Raw genomic sequence first — 27,128 nt, 5'->3', positions numbered from 1 at the left:
TCCAGTGGCTTCCTATCTTGCTTGGAATGAAAGCCTAACTCTTTCACATGGCTTACATAAAAGTCCTGCCTAATCTGGTCCCTGTTGTCTCTCTGACTGAATCACCACGACTCTCCCCTCTTGGTTCAATTTGCTGCAGGTGCACTGACCTCTCTGTTTTCCATGAACATGCCAAGTTCACTTCCACAGCAGGGCATTTGTTCTTGCTGTTTCTTTTGCCTCTAAAATTTCATTTTTTTTCAAGTTTTCATTTGAATTCCAATTAGTTAACAGTGTAATAAACTCCCCAGTTTTCCGAAATACTGTCCCCTTATTTCATTCAGCTTCCTACTTAAAGTTCTATTTCTAAAGAAGTCTTTCCCTGACCACCCTACCTGAAGCAGTACCTGCCCCCATGCCCCAGTGAATCCACCACTGGCCACCTTCTGACTCCACTCTGCTTTAATTTTCTTTTTGGAACTTATCACCACCATTATGTATTTGTCTCTGGTCCATCTCTGCTCTCTAGAATGAAACCACGAAGTAGGGTCTTTGGATCACAACAAAGTGATAGCGCCCATCAGGTGCTCTATAAGCATTTGTAAATCAAGTGAATGAATAAATGCTTATGTGTGTATGCAATAGATTACTGTGTGTGGTTTGATGGGAAAATAACTTTCTATTTTAAACTTAGATAGGTGGCCCTGTTTTATCAAAAATGCATGTCTTGGAAGCAAAGACCACATTGCCTTTATTGCTTACCTTAAGATCTCAATTTTCCAGATGATATAATTTTCTTAGGCCTTGTGTGCCATCAAGGCACTTAACTTTTCTCTGTGTGATCATCAAGTGAAGAAAGGACCACATGCTATTTGAAATGATGTCATTAGAGTACATGATTCCTAAGGTCTTCTACTTAAAAATAATTTCTCTATGAGTTGGGCCTTTAAAGGTCTCATGCTGCGTTAGATGATTTCTAAGTAGCATGATGTCCTGAATGTTTTAATTATAAGATCACTGCCACCTAAGTATATTAGCTGATTCTGCAAGTTTGTAGTTTGCTTTATTATTAATTTTATTTATAGTTCCTTTACTTAAGCTTATTTTGGCAAGGGTCTTTTTAGAGGAATTTCCAGGTAGAGGCTTTCCTAACCCTATGGTACAGGTTGATCTGACCTCAAAGAGTATTCTTTGTAATTAAATTACATCCTAAGGCTTTTAATTATCATATAAAATCATGCTTCTCTATAACAGAAACAGAAACCCAACATTTCTAAATCAAGATTGCACTTGTGAAAATAAGACTTTAGTTTTAAAATCTATATTCTTAAGTAAATCTTTTTCCTCAAGCATCAACTGTCATGGCATTTACATTTTTTTACCTATAAAGTTTGAAACCCCTATGATAGCCATAATTAAATTCATTAAGATGTTTCTACTTAACTCTTATAAGGTGACACTTTTTGTTAAACTTAAAAGAGTAGAAATCTGTGACACTAGGGACACATATTGTTTACAAAAGCTAATTAAAACTGGATGAGGCCTGGAAACCTGGAGTGAATGTTACTGTGGCTTTTTATTGAAACCTTTGTTCCTTTAAAGTGGGGCAAGGGATTCTCTCTCTGCCCTCCCCAACTTGAGTATCCCTCTTAGAGAAATCAGAGATATTATACATAGGAACTTCTGACAGAGGGAACAGCTCTAGGTTCCTGTTTAATTTTCTGTTCTGTTTACGTTTAGTAACTCCGATTTACTGGAAAATGAATTGTCCAGAATGGAGTAGAGATAAATGGTACTTTGCATGATCCAGATCAATTATATTACTCATTATATGTCATTATATAGAGATTTTTACACAGTAGAAACTAAGGACTTTGTTTTAAGATTCTTAAATATGCTCCTCTTTACATTGCCTTTTTTAGAGGTTTAGAGAAATGAACACTTTTCATAGTTTAACTATTTCTCTTTCTTTTTTCATTCTCTTTCCATATCCCTTTTTCATTTCATCCAACACCAAAAATGCCCTTTCAGAAACACAAAGTAGATCTTTTCTACAAGCTACGCCATGTGATGAATGAACTTATTGACCTTCGAAGGCAGCTACTGTCTGGTCACCTTACTCAGGATCAGGTGCGGGAGGTTAAGCGGCATATCACCGTGCGCCTGGACTGGGGTAATGAGTAAGTATGAATATCATTTGGGCATTTCAGTTACATTTATGTTAACTCAATTCTTAGAGAGTTTGTACCTGATCAAAGCTTCTCTTTAGTGATGAAAAGACATTGTTATATTCTCCATCAAGCTTTGATCATTTTTACTGACTAGTTGTTTCTTTTAGTTTAGCAAAGGACATTCACTGGCTCTATACATTGAAACTCTCTTAGTCTTTATTTTCACTTCTGGAAAATTAAATAATTGGACTGCATTATCATCTGAGGTCTCTTCCAGCTCAAAATCCTTGATTCCAGATCAGTAATCAGAGTATACTTCTGTTTCATCTTTTTGTATCTTTATTTTTTCATGTGAACTCTGTGTCTTTTACATTTTATAGCCATACAATTAATCTGAATAAGCATACACTACAAATGAGACCTATCTACATCTGTACTTCAAAATATTCTTAACTAATTTGTCATTTAAAAATAATCCTGCTATAGTAAATGGAATTGATTCTCTAATTTCCCTTTCTGTAGTTTCATTGTTAGTGTATAAGAAAGCCACTGATTTCTGTACATTGACTTTGTATCCTGCCACATTGCTGAATTGCTGTATGAGTTCTAGTAGTTTGGGTGTGGAGTCTTTTGGGTTTTCCATATAAAGAATCATGTCATCTGGGAAGAGAGAGAGTTTGACTTCTTCATTACCAATTTGAATACCTTTTATTTCTCTTTGTTGTCTGATTGCTGTTGCTAGGACTTCTAATACTATGTTGAACAAGAGTGGTGAAAGTGGCATCCTTGTCATGTTCCTGATCTCAACGGGAAGGCTGCAATGAGGGGTTTGAAGTGGCGGGGGAGTGGGAGGTTGGGGTACCAGGTGGTGGGTATTATAGAGGGCACGGATTGCATGGAGCACTGGGTGTGGTGAAAAAATAATGAATACTGTTGTGCTGAAAATAAATTTTTAAAAAATAGTCCTGCATTTATGCAGTAAGTATGATTCTTCGCTGTTTTCATAGTATTCTAAGACGTTGGCATAGGAAACTAGAGCAGATAGTATTCAAATTTTATTTCTTTCTAGATATAAAACTGATATAATTCTGAAGTGATTTTGTTTCATTATGTTAAAGTCAAGTTCTCTGAACTTTGAAGTGACTAGGTCACCTCCTATTTAAGATATACATACATCTTAAATATATTTTAGTGCAAGTCTTTATCTCCTCCCCCTCTCAAGACATCACTGAAATGATAAAAATAAAAAGAATGGTAGGGGGCCCAGTAATAAAGAGGATATATGAAATCATTGCTAGAAGCTGGAAAGTATTTAGAGTATTTAGTGATGGAGGAAGCCCCGTATATGTGAAAGAACGTTTAGCTAATGAAAGAGCTGTTCTGCTCTGCAGTTTGCAGAATCACGGAGGATAGGAATGTGCCTCGGTACTTTGGGGGTATTGCTTAAAATTATATAAGAGGACTAACCCACTGCTATGAGTAGAAAGACTGGCATCCAGGTATTTGTTTCCCCTTCAGATAAACAAACACAAAGACAGACTGTCTGGGGAGAATTGGGCAATAAGAATGTGCACTGGAAACTTATTGCAAAGCTCTCCATATTGTGCCATTTAAGGGTTCCAAAGTATAATGATCAGATCCCTTCTACTTACTGCAAAGAGAAGCTTGCTATTCACCCACTATATGCAAGAACTCCCCATGTTTCTAGTGTCTTTTAAATTGGGATAGACAATTCAGTATCACCAGGTGTTTAAAAAAAAAAAAAATCTTTCAACAGGGAAGAGAGACCAGGATAAGCAAAAATACTTTGCCCCCAGGAAATAACCTGGCTCCAAAGACACCTAGAGATTAGTAAAAAAAAAAACTTCTTAAAAAAAAAAAAAACCCCTCTGTGCATCCTCAAAGAGAATTAAGACCCATTATGTAGAAAAATATATGCCGAAAAGGTAATGGAGAATGGGATTTCCAAAATAAAGCATTCAAGATGAGACCAGTAAGACAATTTTATGTTATCTCTGAGAAAATAAAAGAAAAAGATGGGAAAGGTTGAAGAAAGAACAATACAGAGGTTTAATCGGGAGGGGGGGGTGTCTCACATCAGATATTATAATTTCTGGGGAAAGAACAAAGACAATAAAGAGGAAATTCTAAAAAAATGATAGAAGAGAATTTTCCAGAACCAAAACGCCAGGAGTCTCAGTTTGAAAGTCCACCAAATACCTAGTATAAAGAATAGGGGGAAAAATCCAAAACCCACAATAAGGCCCTTTAAGATATTTCAGTATTCAGGGATGAAGAAAAGATCCTAAAAGGTTTTCCAATAGGAAAACAAGTCTTTCTTTTCTTTTTTTTTTTTTTTTTTAGATTTTATTTATTTAGTTGACAGAGAGAGAGATCACAAGTAGGCAGAGAGGCAGGCAGAGAGAGAGGAGAAGCAGGCTCCCTGCTGAGCAGAGAGCTTGACACAGGGCTTGATCCCAGGACCTGTGCTTATGACCTGAGCTGAAGGCAGAGGCTTAATTTACTGAGCCACCTAGGGACCCTGAAAACAAGTCTTCTTAAAAAAGAATAAGAGTTACACCAACCTTAAAAGTTTTTTTGGTCACAGTGGATACTAGAATATAGTGAAGTAAAATATTCAAAATTCTGTTGGGAAATGGTTTGCCAGCCAGGATTTTATGAAGAGCCAAACTGTCTAATCAAGTGGAAGGGCCAGCCAAAGCCATTTTAAAGTATTCATGGATGTGGAAGTGACTTTTGATGGCCTCTTTCGTTTCTTTTTTTTTAATTTATTTTTTATTTATTTTCAGCATAACAGTATTCATTATTTTTGCACCACACCCAGTGCTCCATGCAATCCGTGCCCTCTCTAATAACACCACTTGGTACCCCGACCTCCACCCTCCACCCCTTCAAAACCCTCAGATTGTTTTTCAGAGTCCATAGTCTCTCATGGTTCACCTCCCCTTCCAATTCCCTCAACTACCTTCTCCTATCTCCCCATATCCTCCATGCTCTTTGTTATGCTCCACAAATAAGTGAAACCATATGATAATTGACTCTCTCTGCTTGACTTATTTCTTTTTTTTTTAATTTTTAATTTTTTATTATCATAGAATGTATTATTAGCCCCAGGGGTACAGGTCTGTGAATCACCAGGTTTACACACTTATTTCACTCAGCATAATCTCTCCCAGTCCCATCCATGTTGCTACAAAAGTTGGGTATTCATCCTTTCTGATGGAGGCATAATACTCCATAGTGTATATGGACCACATCTTCCTTATCCATTCGTCCGTTGAAGGGCATCTTCAGACTGTGGTTCTTTCCACAGTTTGGCGACCATGGCCATTGCTGCTATAAACATTGGGGTACAGATGGCCCTTCTTTTCACAACATCTGTATCTTTGGGGTAAATACGCAGTAGTACAATTGCAGGGTCATAGGGAAGTTCTATTTTTAATTTCTTGAGGAATCCCCACACTGTTCTCCAAAGAGGCTACACCAACTTGCATTCCCATCAACAGTGGAAGAGGGTTCCCCTTTCACCACATCCCCTCCAACACATGTTGTTTCCTGTCTTGCTAATTTTGGCCATCCAATGTGGTTTTAATATATCTCAATATCTCAATGTGGTTTTAATTTGAATCTCCTTGATGGCTAGTGATGATGAACATTTTTTCATGTGTCTGATAGCTATTTGTATGTCTTCATTGGAGAAGTGTCTGTTCATATCTTCTGCCCACTTTTTGATATGATTGCCTGTTTTGTGTGTGTTGAGTTTGAGGGGTTCTTTATAGATCCTGGATATCAACCTTTTGTCTGTACTGTCATTTGCAAATATCTTCTCCCATTCCGTGGGTTTCCTCTTTGTTTTGTTGACTGTTTCCTTTGCTGTGCAGAAGCTTTTGATTTAAACAAGAGCCCAGGACCTGAAGGATTCCCTGAGGAATTCTACCAACTTTCAAAGAAGAAATAACACCTATTCTCCTGAAGCTTTTTCAGAACATTGAAGCAGAAGAAAAGCTTCCAGACTCTTTCTATGAAGCCAGCATTACCTTGATCCCCAAACCAGGCAAAGGCCCTACCAAAAAGGAGAATTTCAGACCAATATCACTGATGAATATGGATTCTAAGATTCTCAACAAGGTCCTAGAAAACAGGATCCAACAGCACATTAAAAAGATTATCCACCATGACCAGGTGGGATTCATCCCTGGGCTACAAGGATGGTTCAATCACTGTGATAGAACAAATTAATAAGAGAAGAGAGAAAAACCACATCGTCCTCTCAGTTGATGCAGAAAAAGCATTTGACAAAATCCAGCATCCATTCCTGATTAAAACGCTTCAAGGGAACATTCCTGAACTTCAAATCTATCTATGAAAGACCCACAGCAAATATCATCCTCAATGGGAAAAAGCTTGCAGCCTCCCGTTGAGATCAGGAACACAACAAGGATGCCCACTCTCACCACTCTTGTTCAACACAGTATTAGAAGTCCTAGCAACAGCAATCAGACAACAAAGAGAAATAAAAGGTATCCAAATTGGTAATGAAGAAGTCAAACTCTCTCCCTTTGCAGATGACATGATTCTTTATATGGAAAACCCAAAAGACTCCACGCCCAAACTACTAGAACTCATACAACAATTCAGCTATGTGGCAGGATACAAAGTCAATGTACAGAAATCAGTGGCTTTCTTATACACTAACAATGAAACTACAGAAAGGGAAATTAGAGAATCGATTCCATTTACTATAGCACCAAGAACCATCAGATACCTGGGAATAAACCTAACCAAAGAGGTAAAGTATCTGTACTCAAGGGATTACAGAACACTCATGAAAGAAATTGAAGAAAACACAAAAAGATGGAAGACCATTCCATGCTCTTGGATCGGAAGAATAAACATTGTTAAAATGTCTATACTGCCTAGAGCAATCTATATTTTTAATGCCATTCCGATCAAAATTCCACCAGTATTCTTCATAGAGCTGGAGCAAATAATCCAAAAATTTGTATGGAATCAGAAGAGACCCCGAATCTCTAAGGAAATGTTGAAAAACAAAAATAAAATGGGGGGCATCACGCTACCTGATTTCAAGCTTTACTACAAAGCTGTGATCACCAAGACAGCATGGTACTGGCATAAAAACAGACACATAGACCAGTGGAACAGAGTAGAGAGCCCAGATATGGAACCTCAACTCTATGGGCAAATAATCTTCGACAAAATAGGAAAAAATATACAGTGGAAAAAAGACAGTCTCTTCAATAAATGGTGCTGGGACTACTGGGCAGCTATATGCAGAAGAATGAAACTCGACCATTCTCTTACACCATACACAAAGATAAATTCAAAATGGATAAAAGACCTCAATGTGGGACAGGAATCCATCAGAATCCTAGAGGAGAACATAGGCAGTAATCTCTTCGATATCAGCCACAGAAACTTCTTTTCAAGACATGTCTCCAAAGGCAAAGGAAACAAAAGCAAAAATGATGGCCTGTTTCTAAAGGGACTTAAGAATGTGTTCTTGCAAAAGGGGAAGAGCAAATTGGGACAGAGAAAACACAGAATCTTATCAAGTCAATCCAACCCAGAGTGGATGCTGTTCATCTTCAGAAAAGAAAAAAAAAAAATACAACCCTAAATTAGCTACTTGTGGCCTTTTTGAAGTGACAGCATCCTATCCTTGTTTGTTTCATTAAATTACACCCTTTCTTGACTTTCAGTAGGATTGCTTGGCACACATCACAGACACCTTGTATAATATAAGGTGACTTCAGGTGTACCATAGATCAGATAGTATTCTCTAAATCTAACTCTGGGCAATAAAAATCGGGCAAAATACTGGATGTTAGCTCACAGCATAGCTACTGATTCTGTCTCCTCAGCCACAAACAGTATCATGTTATAAAATGGCATTATCCCATTTGTTTAATAAATTAATGATAGTAATAATTGCAAGAATAACATTACTATGTGCCAAGCAAATTTTAAACTTGAAATGATGATACTAAGTTGTATGTAAGTCACTATGTTGCAGTTGCACTGCAGTTGTGCATACCTGTAAATGAAGAAGAGAAATATTCAAGAAATATCAATATCTCTTTGTAATAAAACTTGGAGAACAGACCAATCAGATTTTGCAGTCAAATCTGAAAACTTATAAGTTGATGGCTTAGAAATGGTTCAAATTATATTTGCAAAAGGCAAAGACCATAATAAATATTTATCAAGTAAATTGCAGTTATCACACCTTCATTAATAACTTTTTCTCAGGAAAATGTATATGTGTGTTGAGGAGGAGTATTTATATGTCCATTGTAATAAGTATAAAAATCAGGGATGTAGTTCCATTCCCTTCCCTTCTTTCCCTTCTCCATCTCCCCTCCCCTGTTCCTCTTCTCGCAGCTTCTCTGAATCATTTTCCCTCTTTTCTCTCCTCTACTCCACTTCACTCCTCTCCTACTCTTTCTTTTCTTTCCATTTTTCCCTCTATTACCAGTGGAAAATATAAAAACTTGTATAAGAACTTTGTACATCTATCATTATTAAAGAAAACAGACCTATTGCCCCCAGAATTGATAGGACTATCCTCTGGTTCTCACTTGAACTAACCCTTTAAAAAATTTTCCTTCTTACTTTAAAAGAAAAGATGGTATACTGTAGAAATAAAGCCACTTTGTACATTAGGTTATGTAAAGGAGACTTGTTCCATATGGTAGCCCAGCACTGATAACTGTATCCATTGTTCTGTTTTATGCCCTGAGAGTTCCACTCTTCTTATCTCACCACACTTCTATAAGTGCCATAAAACACTGAAGCTTAGCATATGTTGGCATGTGGGAGATGAACAATCAGTGTTTGTGGAATTATTTTTATGTTTTAATTGATGTAAATAAATATTAATCATATATTATTTTAAACTTTTATGCCTTTTCAATAACCCCTTACACAGACATGATAGCTCTGCCCTGTCAGAACCTATTTCAAAAGCTATTAATAACAGTTATTAATTATTGAGTACATCTACTTGTGTAATTGTGGCAAGTGCATGACCTAACATATGCATTTTTTCCAAACATATATTTAGTAAATAGAGGGAGGGAGCACATGTGCAAGTTGAGGGAGGGGCCAGAGGAGAGAAGCTTCAAGCAGATTCCCCACGGAACACGATATGGGTGTACCACAACCCATATGATCATGACCTGAGCTGAAGCAAAAAGTCAGATGCTTAATGCATTGAGCCACCCAGGTACCCCAACATATGCATTGTTATAATGAAATGCTATTATGCTTCTCCAAGACAAGAGTTCTCTTTTACCTGATGGGGACACTGAGCCTCCAAATTACTTTTTCCATTGTTGCATAGTGAGTGGCAGAACTGGTTTTTATACCCAGACTGATTCCAAAGTCTATATACAGAAAGTAGAATAGAGGTTATGAGGCAGGGTGCAGAAATAGTAGTAATTGTTCAATAGGTACAGAGTTTCTGTTTGCAATAATGAAAATGTTCTGGAAATAGTGATGAAGGTTGCACAGTATTCTGGATAGAATTAACACCAATGAATTGTACACTTAAAAGATGGTTAAAATGGCAATTTAAAAATAATTTTTAAAAAAAATTTTTAAGAAGCAATGTGCCCCAGAGCTTGAATCTGAGCACACAGACAGGCTTCCATAAATAAATAAATAAATAAATAATCACCTGCCCCCCCAAAAAAGGTAGCTTTTGTATTATACCTATTTTACCACAGTTTTCTAAAAGCTATAAACAAAGAATTAGTGCAGAATTTTAATTATAACTCAAAATCTGTTCAGTACAAACTAGGTTTGCTTCATTTTTAAGTCAATGTACTCAATTAGACCTTTAATTAAACTTGTACTATTAAATGTTTACCATTAGCTGTTTAAAAAAAGAATTCTTATTTATTTGACAAAAAAACCTGAAGAGCCCAGAATTAAATTTATATGGCTTATACTTGTTGGCCTGTTTACATATGTGCACATTCATTCCATAAGTAAAAATTTAAAAATTATATACCTAAAATGTTGTATTCTTATATTTTTAGAAGCTGAAATATGGGAAGGGCATAAAACGAAGTTGTACTCAAATGAACTAGCCATTATCTCTGTATAAGTCTCCCATTCAAAGACTATGTCAGTTAATTACATCCTCACCAACGGAGTTTATTTTAATTTTATTTTTTCAGTGTTCCAAGATTCATTGTTTATGCACCATACCCAGTGCTCCATGCAATATGTGCCCTCCTTAATACCCACCACCAGGCTCACCTAAAACCCTTCCAAAACCCTCAGTTTGTTTCTCAGAGTCCATAGTCTCTCATGGTTCATCTCCCACTCTGATTTCTCCCAACTCACTTTTCCTTTCCTTCTCCTAATGTCCTCCATGTTATTCCTTATGCTCCACAAGTAAGTGAAACCATATCATAATTGACTCTCTGCTTGACTTATTTCACTCAGCATAATCTCTTCCAGTCCCATCCATGTTGATACAAAAGTTTGGTATTCATCCTTTCTGATAGAGGTATAATATTCCATTGTATATATGGACCATATCTTCTTTTTAAAAATATTTTATTTATTTATTTGACAGAGGTCACAAGTAGGCAGAGAGGTAGGCAGAGAGAGAGAGGAGGAAGCAGGCTCCCTGCCAAGCAGAGAGCCTGATGCAGGGTTCGATACAGTCCCCTGGGATCATGACCAGAGCCAAAGGCAGAGGCTTTAACTCACTGAGCCACCCAGGTGCCCCAAGACCGTATCTTCTTTATCCATTTGTCTGTTGAAGGGCATCTTGGCTCTTTCCACAGTTTGGTGATTGTGACCATTGATGCTATGAACAGTGGGGTACAGATGGCCCTTCTTTTCACTACATCTGTATCTTTGGGGTAAATACCCAGTAGTGCAATTGCAGGGTGATAGGGAAGCTCTATTTTTAATTTCTTAAGGTTTCTTCACACTGTTTTCCAAAGTGGTTGCACCAACTTGCATTCCCACCGACAGTGTAAAAGCGTTCCTCTTTCTTCACATCCTCTCCAACACACGTTGTTTACTGTCTTGTTGATTTTTGCCATTCTAACTGGTGTAAGGTGGCATCTCAATGTGGTTTTGATTTCAATCTTTCTGATGGCTAGTGATGATGAACATTTTTTCATGTCTCTGTTAGCCATTTGTATGTCTTCATTGGAGAAGTGTCTGTTCATGTCTTCTGCCCATTTTTGGCATATTATCTGTTTTCTGAGGGTTGAGTTGGAGGAGTTCTTTATAGATCTTGGATATCAGCCCTTTGTCTGTAGTGTCATTTGCAAATATCTTCTCCATCCCGTGGGTTGCCTCTTTGTTTTGTTGACTGTTTCCTTTGCTGTGTAGAACCTTTTGATCTTGGAGAAGTCCAAGATTTTGGCTTTTGTTTCCTTTGTCTTTAGAGACGCGTCTTGAAAGAAATTGCTGTGGCCAATGTCAAAGAGGTTACTGTCGATGTTCTCCTGTAGGATTTTGATAGATTCCTGCCTCACACTGAGATCTTTTATCCCTTTTGAGTTTATATTTGTGTATGGTGTAAGAGATTGGTCAAGTTTCATTCTTCTATACATAGCTGTCCAATTTTCCCAGCACCATTTATTGAAGAGACTTTTTTCCACTGGATATTTTTTCCTACTTTGTCGAAGATTTAAAACAATTTGTCTAGCCTCTGCTGCCGCTTCAGGGAGCAGCCAAGCGCCGGGACCGCAGTCCATGCCAGCCGTGCTGCCAGGCCCAGAGCGGGGTACTAGCAGCGAGTAGCGCCTCCAGCGCCCTCTGAGCACGCTCGCTTAGGGACCGTGTGGTGGCAGACAGGACCAGGGAGGTGGCCAGGGCGGCACCCAGGCGCCTGCGGGCGGGCAGGCAGGATGTGCAGGGAGATCTCCACAGGACTGTTGGAGCTGCTGCAGGGCTTCACGGTGGACGTGGCGAGGCACCAGCCTGCGGACCCAGCCCTGCATCTGGCTCTTTGCTTAGCAGGGAGCCTGTTTTCCCCTCTCTCTCTCTGTGTGCCTCTCTGCCTACTTGGGATCTCTGTCTGTCAAATATATACATAAAATCTTTAAACATCAATTAATCAGTCAATAAATGCTGATAAATGCTGTCAGCCCCCAAATCTCTGGTCACTTAAAGTACATACAAAATGAGAAAAAGGAATGTAGATGTTCAAAGAAGAACCATTTTGCTTTTAGAGGTCCTCCTTTTAAAACACTAGAGAATTTAATTTCCCAAAAAGAAACAAATTCAGAAGGAAAGAAGAGGATGAAAGTAGGCGTCATCAGCGTAGAAACAGATTCTCAATACCAAAAGAACTGTAAACTCCAAAAAGATGCCAACTGTTTTTAAAAAAGATGGCAGATGACTTTAGGTAATAATAACTTTCATGAAGATTGAGGAGGTAGAGGTGGTCGAATTGCTCAGTAGGCACCAAAAGCATGCCAATAACTTTGTAACAAAAGGAAGGAAGACTGAGAATCTTAAAAAAAAAAAAAATTTATTAACCAAAAAATAAAAATAAAACATAAAAAAGTAAAAAAAGAAAACAATTTGTCTAGCAGTATAATTTCAATGTATTAATATTTTCAACACCTTCCATAAAAATGTTTCTAAAGGTTTTTTCTCATTCTAATCTCATCACTACTGTAGCATACCTACTAAATTAAACTTGTGTTAACCTAGGACCAACACAGCTTAATTGATCTTAGAAACTAAGAGATTGCTTTAGAAAAATACCTAAGTAAGAAAGGCCTTATTCATAGAATAATTTATAAGATTTTTGTATTTCATCTTTAGTAAGAAAGTACAGATTTGAATACGGTGTGAACATTTTACAAGATTTTATTGAAATAGAATGATGTTTCTATAGATTAAAGGTCAAATGAAATAGTTCATATCTTTTTATTCTGAAGTTTCAACATTAAAGACAAATCATTAATATATCATTATAGTTCTTATATTGTCTTTCTCTCCCTCTATCATAGTCTCTTTATTCCCCCTCTCTTTTGTACCCTCTCCCTCAGATTTTCATATATCCTAACCCACCCGTGTCCCTTTATTCCCCCATAGTTTATATCCTTCCCCAAGGGAATTGCTTTTTGGGGAAGCAGCACAGGCAGAAGTTTGGGTTATAATATGCAGAAATTACTGCCACCCCCTCCTTCACACCAACAAGTTTCCTCTGTAGATTTTTAGCTAGGACTCAGAAGGCCTATGGCTCAGTACTTTCCCTTTAAGAACGTGGTGATATTTTCCAGCTTTGGGACACCTGAAATTAGCAGAACTTTCCAACAAGTTCTTCTTAGAGTTATTCTGATAGAGGGTTTTGTGGCCATCAATTATTAGGTTGCTATATCCAAGAAGTCTGAGGTAATAATGTTTAAAGTGTGCATGTGTCAAAATCCTTCCATGAAGTTATGTTGAAATGAGTAAATTTCTCTCTCTCTCACTCATTCACTCTTTGTGCATCTGTTTTGCTCATCATCATATCCTGCTCTTAGCACAATGTCTGCATTTGGCAGGCACTACGTGAATGTGAATCTAAGTAATAAAATAGGTTTGTTCTTATGACTAGGGGCCACTCATTCACCAATCTGTATGTTTCCTTCTGTATTAATATATTTGCACAAAATCATTCCTCAAACTATTATTATTTAATTGATTATAGTCACTTATTAGTATTTAACTTTCATGGTTATTAGTAGAAAGATAGCAAGTACGTTGGAAATACCATAGGCTCAGAGTAAGACAGACATAGTTTAAGACAAGCTGACCTCTGCCCCCTTTTAATTCCTTAAGAAATTAAAAATAGAGTCCACTTCATTAACCTCTCTGGACCTCAGTTTCCTCAATTATAAAATGGATCTAATACTACCTACTTCCCATGTTGCTTAAAGATGATATTCTGCACAGCAAAGGAAACAGTCAAGAAAACAAAGAGGCAACCCACAGAATTGGAGAAGATATTTGCAAATGACAGTATAGACAAAAGGCTGATATCCAGGATCTGTAAAGAAATTCTCAAACTCAACACACACCAAATAATCATGTCAAAAAATGGGCAGAAGACATGAACAGACACTTCTCCAATGAAGACATACAAATGGCTAACAGACGCATGAAAAAATGTTCATCATCACTAGCCATCAAGGAGATTCAAATTAAAACCACATTGAGATGCCACCTTAAACCAGTTAGAATGGCAAAAATTAGCAAGACAGGAAACAAGGTGTGTTGGAGAGGATGTGGAGAAAGGGGAACCCTCTTACACTGTTGGTGGGAATGCAAGTTGGTGCAGCCAATTTGGAGAACAGTATGGAGCTTCCTCAAGAAATTAAAAATAGAACTTCCCTATGACCCTGCAATTGCACTACTGGGTATTTACCTCAAAGATACAGATGTAGTGAAAAGAAGGGCCATCTGTACCCCACTGTTCATAGCAGCAATGGCCACAATCGCCAAACTGTGGAAAGAGCCAAGAGGCCCTTCAACGGACAAATGGATAAGGAAGATGTGGTCCATATACACTATGGAGTATTAAACCTCCATCAGAAAGGATGAATACCCAACTTTTGTATCAACATGGACGGGACTGGAAGAGATTATGCTGAGTGAAATAAGTCAAGCAGAGAGAGTCAATTATCATCTGGTTTCACTTGTTTGTGGAGTATAAGGAATAACATGGAGGGCATGGGGAGATGGAGAGGAGAAGGGAGTTGAGGGAAATTGGAGGGGAAGATGAACTATGAGAGACTATGGACTCTGAAAAACAATTTGAGGGTTTTGAATGGGCAGGGGGTGGGAGGTTGGGGGAGCCTGGTGGTAGGTATTATGGAGGGCACATATAGCATGGTACACTGGGTGTGGTGCATAAACAATGAATTCTGTTACACTTAAAAGAAATTAAATTAATTTAAAAAAGGAAAAAAAAGATGATATATATAAAATGCCTATCCCAAGTAAATGTTCAGTAAAGTGTAGCTATTATTATTTATGTCTTATTTCATTACTGTATAAGTATAAATAAGCCATGTTTTCATTAGTATAGTTATTATCCATATGCTCTTTTTACTGTATTAGGAAAATCCAGTGCATATAGGAAAACTTTTTGTTGTTGTTTTTTAAATTCAGTTAGCCAACAGATAGTACATCATTAGTTTTTGGTGTAGTGTTCAATGATTCATTGGGTGCATAAAGGAAATCTTAATATCTCTAGCCATTCAACCAATTTTTGGGGAGAACTAAATCCTGCTAATATAAAATATCCATTGTTTATAATTAATTAACTTCATATTATTTTCTATGTTCTGGTTCAGATGAGGAACCACAGAAGGAAAAGATTCAAAGGAAAATAGAATAGAATATAGAACATTCTAAAGAAATATAAAAGTCAAGAATTTGATATAGAGATCCAGGGCCTTTAAAGAGGTGCACCTGAAAGAATGTAGGGCCAGGAGCATCTCTTATTCAATGTTGTGTCACTAAGTTCAGCATGAACCTAGCACAGAGTAGGTGTTAATAAATATTTACTAAATTATTGGAATGAATGAGTGAGTGATCAATGACTGGTGGTGTGACAACAATAAATGTTTTTGTGAAGACTGTTTACCTAAACAATTAGTAAGATAATTTTTGAAGATCTGTACTTCATCTGTATATAGATATGTATAGATGTATACCTCCAGCTTGTGTCCATCTGTTCAAGAGTCTCTTTTCCAGACATTGTATCTCTTTGATCACAGTCCTTGTACCTTAGGTCATATTTTGGCTAATGATGTAACACATAATTATGATCATTATAACAGCAGTAGCAGTTTACAATGCCAGACAGTGTGCTAAATGCTTTCCATGGATTGATCTTTGCAACAGCCTGTTAGAATAGATAGGACAGTGTAGCATGGTGGAAGAGCCAGAATGCAAACCAGGCAGTTTGACATCAGGGCCCATGCCCCTCAGTACTCTGCTGCCCTGCCTCCCTGTGCTGGAAAACAGAGAAAAGAACCAAATTAACCACTCTCTGCACTTGCTGCTCACTATTCTTAAACCACAGGGATAAATAGCTAGAAACCTCTTTTCCAGAATGAAATTTGTAATGAATGTGTGTAGTTTCTCACCATATAGCATCTCTGCTTTTGTCCAGTGAGGTCAGTCCTCCAATTTACGTTTTGAAAACTACTCTCCCTCCTTTGAAGACTATCTCAGTAGAAGGAACTCAGTCTTCATTTTATCAGATTACCCACTAATAATTTTCTTATTTCCTAAAATGATGAAATCAAGAAACTAAAAGGTACTGTGCTCCAATGACTTCTAGGAGATAGAAAACACTGCTTCCATACTCCATGAGTATGAACATTTCCTTGCTCAAAACTGCTGTGGTCCCTGTGTCCAGGACCACTGATGGGAAATGATAGGTCCTCAGAGAGTACCTGTGGGGTGAGTGGATGGGTAAATGCATGGATTGATGAATGGACAAGCAAGCTAAGGGTGTCATAATGCAAAGACAGAGTTTGCAAAAATGCAGGGTAGGGGCGCCTGGGTGGCTCAGTGGGTTAAGCCACTGCCTTCGGCTCAGGTCATGACCTCAGGATCCTGGGATTGAGGCCCGCATCGGGCTCTCTGCTCAGCAGGGAGCCTGCTTCCCTCTCTCTCTCTCTCTCTGCCTGCCTCTCCATCTACTTGTGATCTCTGTCAAATAAATAAATAAAATCTTTTAAAAAAAAAAATGCAGGCTAGACAGCTCATAGCTCTGTGTGGCACACAACCACAAAGCATGTACACTCAATTCCAGCCCTATTGACTTAGGTCCATTGGGATTTTTTTCTAATGCTGTTGTCTTGAAAATATGTGTTCTGTATATATGCCTCCATCAGAAAGGATGAATACCCAACATCTGTATCAACATTCAGGGCACTGGAGGAGATTATGCTGAGTGAAACAAGTCAAGCAGAGAGAGTCAATTATCATATGGTCTCACTTACTTGTGGAGCATTAAGGAATAACACAGAGGACATTGGGAGATGGAGAGGAGAAGGGGGTTGAGGGAAATCAGAGGGGGAGACAAAGCATGAGAGACTTTGGACTCTGAGAAACAAACTGAGGGTTTTGGAGGGGAGGGGGTTGGGGGTTATGTGAGCCTCCAAGCTCCACATATTGCTTGGAGCACTGGGTGAGATGCATAAATAATGAATCTTGGAACACTGAAAAAATAAAGTTTAAATTTAAAAAAAAAGAAAAAAAAATATCCATTTTGATTGGAATATTCACTCAGTCCTTTTTGTTACTTAATTGTAATATTTAAACTATCGTATATTTTATGACCACTAATGGTTAAAGATATGTATAGAATTTTGATTCTTCATCGTTGTATTTTAGAAAGTTTCAATAGCTGCCTATAGAAAATTGGAAAATATTTTTTAGTGATCAAATGTATTATTATTCCATTTCCCTAATCTAAATACTAATGTCATTTTTTATCTTTACACTGTTTTTTACATGCATATAAAAGTATCTTAAGTACTTTGAAGTCATATCTGAAAAATTATCTTTATGATGCAAATTGATTTTTATGACAAGAGAGGTAGAAAGGATGTGCCTCATCTTTCTCTTGCTTTCCATGACACTGTTGCCTTTACCTGCAGTCAGTGTTGGAAGCCAGAGACCTGAAATTATATCAGAGAAATTAATAATAGCTAATATGAAGTCACTAAAGTATGTTTTTATATAAGAAGACAGGATCCCAGTGGTAGAAAAATTATCTCTCTTATCAATTTAAGTACATTAACTTCAATAATGAGATTCAATGGCATGGTTTTGCCATTAAACTGTAAACTATCATAGTTAAGGCCAACTTTTTTTTGCACCTAATTCCAAAAGTCATTTCTTCTTTAAAAATTCATACTTCTCTCTCTCTCGTCCTCTTTTGAGAGAGAGAGAGAGTGAGTGAGCACATAACCTGGATGGCGGGGAGAGGCAGAGGAAGAGGGAGAGAGAATCCTAAGCAGGCTCATTGATATCCAACACAAAGCCCAAGATGGACCTAGATCTCAAAACCCTAAGACCATGATCTGAACCAAAATCAAAAGCTGGATGCTTAACCAATGAGCCACCTAGGCGCCCTATAGAAATACATGGCCTTTTTGTTTGTTTGTTTGTTTATTGTGTTATGTTAGTCACCGTACAGTACATCATTAGTTTTTGATATAGTGTTCCATGCTTCATTGTTTGCATGTAACACCCAGTGCTTCATGCAATCTGTGTCCTCCTTAACACCAGTCACCAGGATCACCCACCCCTCCCCTCTAAAACCCTCTGTTCATTTCTGGAGTCTGTAGCCTCTCATGGTTTGTCTCCCACAAGGATTTTTATCCCTTCATTTTACCTTCTCCTAATGTCCTCCACGCTATGTATTAATGGATGATGTAAGTTATATAATAGAAAAAACTTGAGTTTTTCTCTTTTAGTAGAAAAACAGGTTTTTCCTTTTTTCTTGCCTGCTAAAAGGTACCAATCCGAATTTTGATTCTGAATCATGGTTATCATAATAGCCTATGCAATTTGCTTCTACTATTTTCATATAGGTTTGATTTTCTATTTTTATTTTAGTGATCTTTTCGCAGCTTCTTTAACCTCTTTATATCTCTTCCTATAAATAGGTTATAAATTATAAATAAATGCATTTTGGATATACACATGGTTTTTTAGTTTATTTTTTTCACATGGTTTTATTTTAAATGGGTGTAGTTTTATGCACAGAAAGAGCCTGTAGAATTAGTTTTGTTAATAGTGATTCACAGCCTAGTTGAGGAGGGAAAAACCACATACTTCTCCTTTCATTGCCTATGGAATACTTTTGCCAGATACAATAATTTATAACCCTTGTGTTAGAGTATAGGGTGGTCACAAAGCAGCTCTGAAAACCTGTTGGGAGTTATAGGCCCTCTCCTCATAAAAAAAAATCATATGTGAACACACACACACATACTGTTGTAAGCAATTTCAAGGTCTACAACCCCCTCACTCCATTTGACTCCAGGTTTAGAGAGTGAGAAAAGAGCTAACATTTACTGAACATAAATTATGTGTCATATTTGAATGCAAGAGTTCTGGCTGTCTGGCGTTATTTACACTGCTTCATACTGCCTGCCATAGTTAATCAGTCGTTAACCACCATCTCTTATTCTCCCCTCTACAAGTTATACCAGATCTTCCAGATACTGGAGTATTTCTTAGGAGTAGTACTCCTTGATTAAATTTTCATATGAAGTTTCTTAAGATAATGGTTAATCATCAGATATTCAAAAGTTGACAGTTGTAGATCTTTTGGTGTTTTACACAAATGACGTTTCCAGTTAGAAAATAATGTTATTAGCTTCCTTTTGTCTATGAATTTAAGGAAGGAGAGAGTATCTAAGATTTCATCTTACAAGTAAAACCCTCCATCATCACTTATGAGGGAAGAAAACAAGGAACTTAAAATGTATCAGGAATAATAACCAGCTCCATGAGTGTGCTGATTATACAAAGAAACACATATTGGTAAACTGAAAAAAAAAAAAAAGATATGACTCATGTGCGGTAAGGTCTTCACTATAACCAGTGTCAGTATTAATTAAATTTAAAATGAGATTAAAACATACATTTCTTGGGGCTCCTGGGTGGCTCAGTGGGTTAAAGCCTCTGCTTTCAGCTCCAGTCATGATCCCAGGGTCCTGGGATCGAGCCCCTCATCGGGCTCTCTGCTCAGCCTCCTTCCTCCTCTCTCTCTCTGCCTGCCTCTCTGCCTACTTGTGATCTCTATCTTTCAAATAAATAAATAAAATCTTTAAAACATACATTTCTTTGGGACGCCTGGGTGGCTCAGTTGGTTAAGCAGCTGCCTTCGGCACCCTGGGATCGAGTCCCACATTGGGCTCCTTGCTCCGCAGGGAGCCTCCTTCTCCCTCTGACTCTGCCTTCCACTCTGTCTGCCTATGCTCGCTCTTGCTCGCTCTCTCTCTGACAAATAAATAAATAAAATCTTTTAAAAAAAAAAAACATACATTTCTTTCAGTTCAATATATTTTGGAGGGTGATTTTTTTTAATGTGTTTGAATTACAAATCTACTTGGACCCTGAGTAATTTTTTCATCCTAATGAAAGTAATGCATGACTGAGCCTTGAACACACTTGTAGGATTGGGAGGAAGAGAAAAATAAAACATGCCTTATTAATAATCTATAGAAAATGCATCTGTAAGGAACTCAAGTAGACTCTTAAAGACATGATGCTGAATGAATTCTTTTTACCATCACAAGGGGAAACTGCTTGGTGATTAAAATTGTCAGTTTTAAAATTCCCAGCTTCATTTATTTGCCTTAAGGTGAGAACAATTAGGTGTTACTGGACAAAAGCTTGTCCCTGCCGGGGTAATGTCTCAGTCTCTGGCCACAAAGTCATGGCCGTGACAAGCTTCTGGCACATAAGGAGAGATGAGTAATCTGAGGACATGGCATGCTGAGTGTGTTCTTTCTCTTTACTAGACATTTGGGCCTGGACTTGGTGCCTCGAAAGGACTTTGAAGTAGTGGATTCAGACCAGATTAGTGTCTCAGATCTCTATAAAATGGTAAGAAATCTAACACAGGGTAAGCTTGTTCCTGCACGCCTGATTTTTTCTCCTTTATTATCCCTAGTAACATTACGAAACAATATTGCTGAAGTTGTTCCTTTGTCTTTGCCCCAATGTATGTAAGGGGTCTTCCTTAGAATCTGACAGCACATACCGCATTTGCTTTCTAAATGGAACTACTGTGTAAGGCTGTACCATAATATCCAGGGATCATTTATCTGTTGTTTTACTGGTGAATGAAGCTCCTTTGGCCTGCAGCAGTTACCAAAATTCTGTCTCTCCCACCTCTTAAAAAAAAGAAGCTAGTTGAATCTGTAAAGAGCCAATTTATTGGTTAATGTAATGATTAAACCTGGAAATAATGTGCCAGTATTTCTAAGAGAGACCTGATATATCCTTAGTTGTCTATTGGCTGTTATTAAAATGTACTGAATTAATTGATGACCAAGATTACATTTTACAGGCTGAATAAGAAGTAACTAAAAGAAAGGTAAAAAAATTTTTGAGATAAAGCAAACATCAGAAACTTCAGGTGACTATTAAGCTTAGACTAAGAGACTGGGTAAAACCTTACTTTGAGGAGTTATATATTTGAGAAGTATTTATTGGTGATAATTACAGGTTTTAGAAAGAAATACAAGTTTCTCTTTAATAAAAATGTAATTTTTATAGGGAAGTTCAAAGATAGGATATTGCCTGGTTGAAGATCTTTGAAATTTGCCTAAATAATATACTAGTAACATATCAATTGCTTATGTGTATTTGCTAGTGTATAAAAACATTCGTGTATATTTATCCTATTTGATAAGCATGGGATGTAGAGATTAAAGATGAGCAAAACTTATCCCTACCCTCAAGAATATCACATCACCATCTGGGGTATTTGTTCTTAACCCTTTCTGGGTCATGAAGATCAGATAGAATTTCTTCCCAGGACAATGCAAATGTGGTTTTGCATACAAAGTTTTAAACTGAATTTTAGGGAATTGATAGTTCCTTCTGGTGATTGCCCATGAAGTCTATACATGGCCCTCAAGTTTAGAAACTATTCTAGTGGGATCAAATAGACCACAAGCAAACCGTTGCCCTATATGTGCTGCATATTCACTGATGTTAGAGAGAGTGATGGATTACTTGAGGCTGGAAAAAATCAGTGAAAGCTTCCAGTGGCAGTAATACTCAAGGTGAGCCTTGAGGGGTGGACTAGGGTTCACCCAGAGGACAAGCAAGAAGGAGAGATGTTCCAAAATGGCACAATAGCATAGGGAAGTGGTAGTTCCAGGAAACTATAAGGTATTTGGTAACTTTGGCATGTACGTATATGTTAATGTTTGGGATAGTATCAGATCATGAAGTATCAGATCATGAAGAGTTTTGAAAGGCCCAAAAGGCCTCTCCAGCAGTCTGACATAATTATAGGAGTAACATGATTGGATAAGAATATGGGTGTTTTGTTTGGTTGGTTTTTTTCTAAGAGAGAGAATTTCAAGCAGGCTCCCTGTCCAACACGGAGCCCAATACAGGGCTCAGTCCCACAATCCTGAGATCATGACCTGAGCTGAAATCAGAGTCAGATACATAACTGAGAGAGCCACTCAGGCACCCCTAGATATGGGTTTTAAATGCTGTCTCTGTCTATAGGAAATGTAAAATACAGAGGACCAGAATCAGGGAGGAAGGGGATGACAGAAGTGATTTGGACAATAAATAGTGACTAGACAAGAATAGGAATGATGAAGAAATGCAGTGGAGTATATAGATGTTAGTAAATAAAAATCAATTTGATGATCAATTAGATGTGGAAAGTGAAGGGTGATTGAGAGATTGAGGCTAAGAACTTCCCTCACAATGGTGGCTTAGAGGATGCTATTTTTGGTGAGGATTTTGCATTTTATTCTAAAGCCTGTGAAGGTGTTTAAGCAGGGGAATCACATGATCTGTCTTATATTTTCAAAGGACCCCTCCAGTTGCAAAAGGACTGGAGCGGGGCAATAATGGAATCAGGGAGCAGTCATTCAAGCAAAATGATGTTAATTTCAGTATTTGGGCTAGAGTTGGAGCAAAGAAAGTAGTAAGAAATTGTTGGATTATGAATGTGTGTTTGGAAATAAATTCACTCGGAGTTTTGATAAATTGATAGATAGATGTGTGTACAAAAAAGGGAAAAACTAGAGAATGACTTCTATGTTTTGAGCTTCTCAACTTTAACCTTATAAAAGTAGAATAGGAAACACTGTGGGAGAAGCAGGTTTGGGAGTACAGCAGTGGGGATCAATATATTGGTCTGGTTTTTCCTTTCAAGTTTGAGATGCCTTTTAAACATCCCAAACTGGGATGTTGAAAGTCTGGACCTCAGAAGTGAAGTTCAGATATAACAACTTTAGAGTTATCAAAGTATATGTTGTGTTTAAAGCTGTTGCATGAGATGACCACTCCTTTCCCCAGACCTCCATACAGTGAAACTCAGTGTTCAGCAGATTCTACCCAGAAGTTCCAGACAGCCAAACATCAGTATGGAGGAAATCTCCCATGAAAGTTAGAGACCAGAACAAATACATGTGAAAGAACTTGGAAGAAACAGACAAATCAATAGAAGAAAATGGTGGTTGCTGCCTGCAAAGAGAAATGAGGAAGCAACAGGGAGACAGAGTGGAGCAATCTAAGAAGCAATCAAAGGAGCTCTAGAAAATTACAAACAAGATAACAGGGATAAACTTGACATAAAGATTAGAAAATAGGACAACAGCAACAAAAAGTTATCAACAGGAGAGAAATGTTAGAAGTTTGATCCAAGAAGTCCAATATCCAGATAATGGGGTTTCAGAAGACAGAACAAAGAAAATTACTGTATTCCTGGGCTCATCTAAAGCCCCTGGAGCTATGCACCTGCATATTGCCAACCCAACTCCTGTCCCAGTCTCCATTGCCTCTACAACTATACAAATGCATGCCAATAACCAGTGCCTCTGCAATTGCTAGTTTATGTGCAACTGGCATCAGCCTCTTCTGCAGCCCTTACCATTACCTCTGTGTCTGCAACTTTATCCTGACATTTTGCAGGTATCTGCAGCTGGGGTTACACACACCACCACCTCTGGCCACCACTGCTATCTGCCCACATTCCTAGCTGCTGGACTGGAAGAGCCACTGAAGTCCCCAACAACTATTGTAGACACCATGGACCCTTTGCAGGTCTCCACAAGGATCACATGGTTGGTGATGTTGTGGACCCATGTGGCCTAAACCAGTGAGGTATACATTCCTGGGCCCAGAGCTGCCACATGCACTTAGCAACCTGCACCACTAGACCCAGAGCCACAGCATTCTCTGGCATGCTTCCATCCACTGGTGAAGGTCTTCCCTCTATCTAACTCAGTTAATACAGTCTGGAAGAAGTGACTGCTCTTCACATGGCACATACAACTATTCAAGAGTACAGGAATTGTGAAAATCAAGAAAACATGATACTACCAAAGGAACCCAATAAACTTTAAGTGCCCCTAAAGAAATGGAAATACACAAATTGTCTGATAAATAATTCAAAATAATTGTTCTAAAGATGCTTAGAGAGCTTGTAGCTCTCACAGAAAAACAGTTCAACAAAGTCAGGTAAACAATACAAAAAAAATGAAAAGTTCAACAAAAAAATGGAAAACATAAAAAATAACCAAATGAATTTTGGATCTGAAGAATACAAACACTGAAGAACTCAACAGAGAAAAACTAAGAGGTAGCCCATGGAATGGGAGAAGATTTTTTGCAAATGACAATACAGATAAAGGGCTGATATCCAAGATACACAAAGAGCTTCTCAAATTCAACACTCAAAAAATTACTAATAACCCAGTCAAAAATGGGCAGAAGGTATAAACACACACTTCTCCAAAAAAGACCTACAGATGGCTAACAGACACATGAAACAATGCTCGACATCACTAGCCATCAGGGAAGTACAAATCAAAACCACAATGAGATACCACCTTACATCAGTTAGAATGACAAAAATTAACAAAACAGGAAACAACAAATGTTGGCGAGGATGTGGAGAAAGGGGAACTTTCTTACACTGTTGGTGGGAATGCAAGCTGATACAGCCATTCTGGGAAAACAGTGTGAAGTTTCCTCAAGATGTCAAGAATAGAACTATCCTAAGACCTGGCAATTGCACTACTAGGTATTTACCCCAAAGATAATAGATGTAGTGAAAAGAAGGGGCACATGCACACAATGTTCATAGCAGCAATGTCCACAATAGCCAAAGTGTGGAAGGAGCCAAGATGCCCTTCAACAGATGAATGGATAAAGAAGATGTGGTACATACACACAATGGAGTATTATTCAGCCATCAGAGACAATGAATACCTACCATTTCCATTGACATGGATGGAACTGGAGATTATGTTAAGTGAAGTCATCAAGCAGAGAAAGACAATTATCATATGGTTTCACTCAGATGTGGAACATAAGCAATAGCATGAAGGACCATAGAGGAAGGGAGGGAAATCCAAAGGGGGAGAAATCAGAGAGGGAGATGAACCATGAGTGACTATGGACCCCGAAAAACAATCTGAGGGTTTCAGAGGAGAGGAGGTTGGAGGAGGGGATAACAGGGTGATGGCATTGAGGAGACCACGTGCTATGATGAGCACTGGGTGTTATATATAACAATGAATCATTGAACACTACATCAAAATCTAATTATGTACTATACAGTGGTTAACCGAACATAATTAAAAAAAAAAAAAAAAAAATTCGGGGCGCCTGGGTGGCTCAGTGGTTTAAAGCCTCTGCCTTCGGCTCGGGTTGTGATCTCAGGGTCCTAAGATTGAGTCCCGCATCAGGCTCTCTGCTCGGCGGTGGGCCTGCTTCCTCCTCTCTCCCTCTCTACCTACTTGTGATCTCTGTCTGTCAAACAAATAAATAAAATCTTTAAAAAAAAAAAGAATTCAATAAAGAGCTTAACTAACAGAAATGGACTAAGCAGGAGAATCAGTGAACTCAAAGACAGATAAATTGAAATTATCCAGTCAAAAAGAGAATGAAAAAATTGAATGATGAAATGAAAAATGAAAAAATTCTGTGGGACTTCTAGGGCACCATTAAGAGAATTAACCTACATATTATTAGAGTACCAAAGAAGAGAAGGAGAAAGGGGAAGAAAGCTTTTTTAAGGTGATAATGGCTGAGAACTTTCCAAATCCAGGGAGAGATTTGGACATCCAAATTCATGATATTTGTAATTCTCCAAACAATTTCAATCCTCAATGAGATCTTCTCCAAGGCTTTACAATAAAACTGTAAAAATGAAAGAATCTTGGGTGCCTGGGTGGCTCAGTCATTAAGCATCTGCCTTCAGCCCAGGTCTTGATCCCAGCATCCTGCAATCCAGCCCCACACTGGGCTCCCTGCTAGGCAGGAAGCCTGCTTCTTCCTCTCCCATTCCCCCTGCTTGTGTTCTGCTGCTGTCTCTGTGTCAAATAAATAAAATCTTTTTAAAAAATCAAAGAATCTTGAAAGCAACAATAAAAAAGAAGCTTGTCACTTACAAGGTAACCCTCATAGGGCTATGAGCATATTTCTTAGCAGAAATCTTGCAGGCCAGGAGAGAAGGGGATGATATATATATTCAAAGTACTGAAAGAAAAAAAAAAAACCTACCAGCCAACAATACTTTGCTCAGGAAAATTGTCCTTCAGAAATAAATAAAGGAAATATAAAGATTTTCCCAGACAAAAGCTGAGGGAGTTCAAAATTACTAGACCTGCCCTACAAGAAGCACTGCAAGTTCTTCAAGCTGACATGAAAAAAAAGAAAAAGGTTAATTAATGGCATGAAAATGCAGGAAAATATAAAACACATGGTAAAGATAAGTATATAGTCAAATTCAGAATATTCTAGTACTATCATATGATGGTCTATAACTCTAGTAAAGGTTAAAGAGCAGAAAAATTTTAAATAACTATAGCTAACACAAAAACCAGACACGTAGATCAGTGGAACAGAATAGATAACCCAGGAATGGATCCACAACTATATGGTTAACTAATCTTTGACAAACCAGGATATCCAGTGGAAAAGAGACATTCTCTTCAACAAATGGTATTAGGAAAACTGGACAGCAACATGCAGAATAATGAAATTAGACCATTTTTTACACCACACACAAATATAAGTTCAAAGTGGATGATAGACCTGAATAGGAAACCACTAAAATCCTAGAGGACAACACCAGCAGAAACCTCTTTGATATTAGTCTTGGCAGTTTCTTACTAGATACATCTCTGGAGGCAAGGGGAACAGAAGCAAAAATGAAGTACTGAG

General features: G+C 37.8%; 1 protein-coding gene across 7 annotated transcripts in view; it reads left to right on the top strand.

Moving 5' to 3' along the window:
* DOCK3 (dedicator of cytokinesis 3) overlaps window positions 1-27,128 on the top strand; it is a 561,701-nt gene that overhangs the window by 355,934 nt on the left and 178,639 nt on the right. For all 7 annotated transcript variants that reach the window (XM_045079409.1, XM_045079404.1, XM_045079422.1 and 4 more), the window contains exons 6-7: window positions 2,011-2,159; window positions 20,720-20,804. In XM_045079409.1, the coding sequence (XP_044935344.1) occupies window positions 2,011-2,159; window positions 20,720-20,804 (234 nt within the window). The remainder of the gene's footprint in view (window positions 1-2,010; window positions 2,160-20,719; window positions 20,805-27,128) is intronic.

This window comes from Mustela putorius, unplaced genomic scaffold (genome assembly GCF_011764305.1).
Source record: "Mustela putorius furo isolate JIRA1106 unplaced genomic scaffold, ASM1176430v1.1 tig00000095_pilon_pilon_pilon, whole genome shotgun sequence".
NCBI classification, from domain to species: Eukaryota; Metazoa; Chordata; class Mammalia; order Carnivora; family Mustelidae; genus Mustela; species Mustela putorius.
The sequence above is the reverse complement of the archived record's forward strand: the minus strand, read 5'-3'. Positions and strand labels throughout refer to the sequence as shown.